The 6,000-nt window shown below is 47.8% G+C and overlaps 1 protein-coding gene across 2 annotated transcripts in view; it reads left to right on the top strand.

Annotated features, from left to right (window-relative positions):
- ctbp2l (C-terminal binding protein 2, like) overlaps positions 1 to 6,000 on the top strand; it is a 68,217-nt gene that overhangs the window by 50,332 nt on the left and 11,885 nt on the right. For both annotated transcript variants that reach the window (XM_079183007.1, XM_079183008.1), the window contains exons 3-4: positions 2,006 to 2,160; positions 5,186 to 5,330. In XM_079183007.1, the coding sequence (XP_079039133.1) occupies positions 2,006 to 2,160; positions 5,186 to 5,330 (300 nt within the window). The remainder of the gene's footprint in view (positions 1 to 2,005; positions 2,161 to 5,185; positions 5,331 to 6,000) is intronic.

Raw genomic sequence — 6,000 nt, 5'->3', positions numbered from 1 at the left:
GCCTGTTAAGTGATCACCATGACAATATGGGCGGAAGGCACGAGGAAACGACCCCCCCCCCCCCCCCCCCCCGAGAGGCAGCTCGCTTCCCCTCAGTCGTTTATGTGCTTCCACTCTCTCTCCTTTCATCCTCTTCTTCTTCTTCTTCTCCGATATGTGTGCTGGGTGCTCTTTAGGCTAACGGGCAGTGTTTGCTTTATTTTTATGCACACGCTTGTTTTACATTTCAATTTCACTCTTCTCCGTCCACCCCCCACTGTGCGTTTCAGCCTAGTTGTGCAACGGCCACACACACAACTTTCTCGGTCTTAAATCTCCTAATCTCACCGTTATCTGCCCTAATCAGCCTCCTCTGCTGCAGTAATCCTACAGAGCACGTCCCTAATGAGCCTCCACCTCTCCTCTCCTTTCCCCCTTTCCCCTTATCTCCACCCCGGAGTCCGACGTCATCGTAATCTTCGGGATAAAGAGCACACAGATGCACACACCTGCTCTCACTCGCACAGTGTGAGGTCACACTTACCCCAGATGCTGATCTTAGCGGCTCAACTGGAGATAAGAAAGTGATGTCAGGAAATCACTCAGAAGGAAACACCCAGAAGGGGATCGTGCTGGTTTAGGTCTCTTCCCGAGTGGCCTGTTTGTGTCAGCTTGGACGTAAAGACTGAGAGTGGAGATCATGACCTGTGCAGTGTTAGAGCGCTGGTACTCAGCGGGGAACAGTTTTCCTTCCCGGGTCCATCCATCCGCAGGGTTGCCTCTGAGCCGCTCAGAAGCAGCATGAATATTGATGCTGCTCTCTTGTTAACATTGTATGAAGCATGGGCTCGTAATTGTCTGTGTTCTCAGAGCGACACGTCTTCTCCGGCGGGGACGTGTGAGAAGGTCGGCCCGCTGGGGAGCTCGGCTCTCCTCGGCTCTCTTCACTCTTGAGTGAGAAAAGTGGCGAGTGGGAAGGAGAAGTGAGTCGCGCGCTGACAAGAATTGCGACTCGCACTTTGTCAAGGGCGCTGAAGTGCAGATGTGAGTTGGCGTGAGGGATTGTTTCAGGCGTGTAGCGTTTTTTTTTTCTCCCTCTAACGCTCTCCATTTCAATGCTACGTGGATCTTATGAGGCAGAGCAGCAGTGAAGCTCATTTCTGAAGGTGCAGCTAGCTATTTCTCTTTTTTTTAATCTTCTATTCCACAGCTACTGGTTCCACTCACCACGAGGCAAATGTTGGATCCTCTCCCGTGAACTGAGAAATGAGAAGAGTGTGTGTGACTGTGTTAGTGTACAGCTGTCATACTTACACACTAGGGAATATCTTCCTGTTGGTATGATATATGAGTGTGTGTGTGTGTGTGTGTGTGTGTGTGTGTGTGTGTGAGAGAACATGTAAACAGGTTTCTATGTGTCTGAGTTTGGGAGCCATGAGAGCGAGTGGATTCCTGTAAGTGAGGCTGTGGTCTAATCCAGTCCTGAGTAGGCGCATTGATTTATTGAGCAACGCTTGGTAGTTTGGAGAAGCACTGCTTCCTGCTGTATCCTAATCAGCACGTGTGCGTGTGCACACACACACACATACACACACATACAGGAGGTTATTATCATCTGAGTCTTTTATTTCCCAAGAAAACGGTGATGAAAACAGTTGACTCCAGCTGGCAGGAGTGTGTCCACTTGCTGAATTTGACTTTGCACGGTGGGCGTTTCTTCCGGTGTGTGCTTGTCCTTTTTTTGTTTTTTTATTACCCTTAACGATTATCTGTCACAACGTAGCTATATCATGTAAAGAAAAGAAAGAAATAAGCAAAAAGGAGCCATTCGCCAATATATTTTATCGTGTCTAGCCATGCAGATTGTTTTGGGATAACCACCCCAACACAATAAAAAATCACACTTGAACAAACAACAGTAGTGTTTTATTCAGTGTTTTTTCACACAGCTGATTTGGTTAGGGACCATTTCTTTTGTTATCCTGTACCTAAAATGATCGTCCTTCTCTTCTCCGTCCGTCTCCAGGTATTCGGCCTCAAATCATGAACGGGCCAATGCATCCGCGCCCCTTGGTGGCGCTGCTGGACGGGCGCGACTGCACCGTGGAGATGCCCATCCTGAAAGACTTGGCGACTGTCGCCTTCTGCGATGCTCAGTCCACGCAGGAGATACATGAGAAGGTAGAGAACACACACACACACACACACACACACACACACACACACAAACTCTGCTCTTTACTTTCACTGTGCTCCACATCGGAGCAGCAGAAGGTTGATGGAGCCTCTCACGCCTGCCTTTCTTTTCCTGTCACCGCTCTTGATATGTGGAGCGCGTTATATTGGCCCCACACGCACTTGCCAGTTAGAATATAGTGGCTTCATTATGATTTGATGTCACTTTTTGGTGCACAGCGCGACGCCTATATCAGTGCCATTGTTCTAATGGAGAGTCTTGTACGGCGGGAATGCGGTGTAATTACATTGGCTTGTAGAGGCTCTTTATTGCTTTTTATGCAGCGCAGTGGCTGCAAAACAATATATGGCCATGGAGATGGGTATCACCGAACCGCTATCTCTCCATCTGCAGACAGAGTGAGAGTCGCTACATCTTTCCTCTCGCTGTTTTTATGAAAATGGGACATATTAAAAACGACGCATTTGCATAGAGATCAATTCAATCAAAGACCTTGGGCGGTGAGGAGAAGGAGGGGAGGCGGGGGGAGCGGGGAGCTTTTTGTTTGTTTTAACACTGCCTTATCAGGGAAAACATGATTGTAATGTTCACCTCGCCAGCATATTCAGCAGTTCACAGTAATAACTTGCAGTCTAGATACCCAGAGGGCTGGTGTAGATTGAAAATGTCCAATCTCGTCTTACTGCGGCGCGGATGCGGAGATGCAGCGCTGATAATTCAGGGAGTTTCAGTGTGATGTTTTCGAGGCCAGACACCAGCTGCCACGCTCTGCTCCATCCACACTAGAAAATCCAGAAACTCATGGGACAGACTTGACACGGGTGGAATAAGAAAAGGGCCCGGGGTGATGTCGGGTCCTCTACCCAGTAATCCCTTATTTCTCAGGTGATTTGGGCATGATGAAACGTGCCCGAAAGACTGATCCAGATCGAGGTTACGAAACCACTTGAGTGCGACCAAATCCCGCACGCGCAGCACCTGCGCTCCAGCATCCAACATTCTCACAGTTGGCGTGTCCCACGGTCACATGTGGCGTGTAAAAGCTGGACGACGTATGGCACAGAGTCAACACCGGCCACGTTGTACGCTGCCTGACCGTTCATCCAATTGTGGTGTTAAGATTATGGCTGCAACTAATGACTGCTTACGTAGGTAAGTCGATACAATGTCAAAAGGGAAACAGCTTGGCTGTCATATTATACGTATGTGTGTATATATATATATATATATATATACGTATACATATTGCCTTATACACACAAATAACACCCTTTTACTCACATCTCTGCTTTACTGCTGAAGTGCTTTTAAAAGGTGAAGTCAATCAATGAAGGATCATAGCTTCATAACTTAATAACACACTCCACTTTACTGCAGGATGTTGTTCTGCAGTGTTTTTGATCGGAGCCATGTCACCCTTTAAGAAGTGCCAAAAGCTTAAAAAAAAAAGCAACATTTTCAACTTCCCTGCCGGGTGGAGACGATCTGTTCTCATCCCCACTACATCCCCCACTGCTCACCAGTGGGATGACTTCATAGACATAAAATGCCTCCCCAGTAAGCCGCAGAGTGAAACACACACACACAAACTGTACAGTACACTTATCACCAAATCGAAACTCCTTTGCAACAGTATACTCTTGTCTCTCATGGCCAAATGGGGGGAAGGACTCTCCGCCGTGTCAGAAAAAGTGCAGGCTTCCTTAGAAATGATAGCCGTTAACGGCAATCAGGCTTTGGTTACAGTGGAGAAGTGGGATATGGATTGGGTCTGAGTTTCCATTAAAGTAAACTACATTCAGAGTAGATTTCCCCTAAAAAGACTTCCTCTCCAGCTCAAACACAACACTAGGGAGAGAAGAAGAAGAGTGTTTCAACCTTGGACTAGTATCTGGAAGGCCCGTCTACACCGCCTCTAATAAAAGCAGTATGGAAATTCAGAGCTAATCACATGAACGCTAATGCAGTTTGGCTGCAGGTAATTGCAGAGCTGTTATTTAGGCGCTGGAAGAGGCTGTGGCTGATACTGAGGGCCATGTTTCACATCAGAATGAATCACAGGTCAGGTCACCTTGTCCATGTCAGGGAGCAGAGGAGCAGCGCTTCGCTGTGACACCCTCCTGAGATCAGGACTGATTGAGACTCTTTGTAATCCTGAGGCGAACACTGGTTCTCTACACCAATGAGGGTGTTTTTTTTCTCCAAAACTCAAACTTTGCTCAGGTTATGTGGTGAGGAACAAGTGATTTGATCTCCGCATGAGTGTTAATTGTGTCACGTAATTCCCAAACTTTGACATGTTTTTTTTTAGTAGTATTATGTATATATCACAGACCCTCTCATTGATTAAGGGTAACTTGTGCAACAGAAAAGGTACCAAATTGCTGCATTTACCGTGGACAAACAGAACACAGAACACAGAAACACAGTGTAACACCAAGATCTGCAAAGCAGCAGTGCGATATGAAATCATTGCGGATCGGTGAAACATTTTATCACCAGACGTAAATGGGTCAAAAGGTTTTTCTGACCTATCACATGCTATCATCTCTTACGGTTTATCCTGCAATCAGCAGCTGCCTTGACCTCTCTCTCTCCAGACAATTGCCCAGATCCTTTGTCCATAAACACCCTCAGGCTCCCGAGTGTAATTGTGATGACCATGCGGAACCGAGAGCCCCTTAGAGACAATATAATGACTTGTTCCCACTTCGGGCGCAGGTCTGTGAAAGGACAGTGTGTCAGTGCTGCTGGGGGAACCATGTGACGTCTGTAGTTCCCCTCGCTGCGAAATGTGTGAAAGTGTCCGGAGTCCCGGGCAGACGTGGTTTTCACGGCTCCTCTGGAAAGGAATGTGATCTTGTGATTGTCACGAGTTCTGATGAACTCAAATGGCCCAACGGACCACGTCGTACGCATTGACCACATGAATGAATGCACGAAGAACTATCGGCAAAAGGAAGGCACATTAATAAAACTGTCATTGAAAAAATAAACGTGTTTCCACAGGTGCTCAACGAAGCGGTGGGAGCCATGATGTACCACACTATCACCCTCACCAGAGAGGACCTGGAGAAGTTCAAAGGCCTGCGCATCATTATACGCATCGGCAGCGGATACGACAACATCGACATCAAGGCTGCTGGAGAGCTGGGTACGAACCCACGCACCCACTGCTAGAACATAACCAGTGTACTATTCGTATTGCGTCTAGTGTTTTGACATGTGTTTTTTTCTGTCCCATGTTGTTGTGATTTCTTCATGGGGAGTTTTGTGGATCTGCTCGGCCACCAGTAATCAGATTTAGGTGAACGTTGAGGCCGCTACGATGTGGTACGCCGAAAATTGCAGTGACAGTAGAAGTCAAAACAAGATCGCACAGTTGATGGCGAGTTCGCCCCAAAAGGGGGGCTGCTTCGGGACAGCATGTTTACCGTTCCCTTTGTTTTTTTACGGTATCAAGCGCTGAATTATAGACTCAGATGAATGGTGGACATCCCACTGTGAGCCAGTCATGTTCAAAGACACAGAAAGGGGAAGAGAGCGGAGCGCCAACCACCACCCAGGCTTATATCAGCAGTGCTCGTGGCTCAGACAGCCCTTACAGTTGACAAAGCTGCCATTTTCCTGCCAATGCGAGATACTGCGTCTAACTGCCACCCACTCACGGACGGCGCTCTGCCTCGCAACGCGGGAGTCAAAAGCTATCGTGCCTGGAGAAGGCGGCGCTGATATGGCGGGCTGTTCTCGGGGAGAAGAGAAAAGGGGGCCATTGATTGAGCTCTCTGGCTATTTTTTCTTTTTTTTCGCCGTCCAGAGACGGC

This window comes from Pholis gunnellus, assembly GCF_910591455.1.
Source record: "Pholis gunnellus genome assembly, chromosome: 21".
Lineage (NCBI taxonomy): Eukaryota > Metazoa > Chordata > Actinopteri > Perciformes > Pholidae > Pholis > Pholis gunnellus.
The sequence above is the reverse complement of the archived record's forward strand: the minus strand, read 5'-3'. Positions and strand labels throughout refer to the sequence as shown.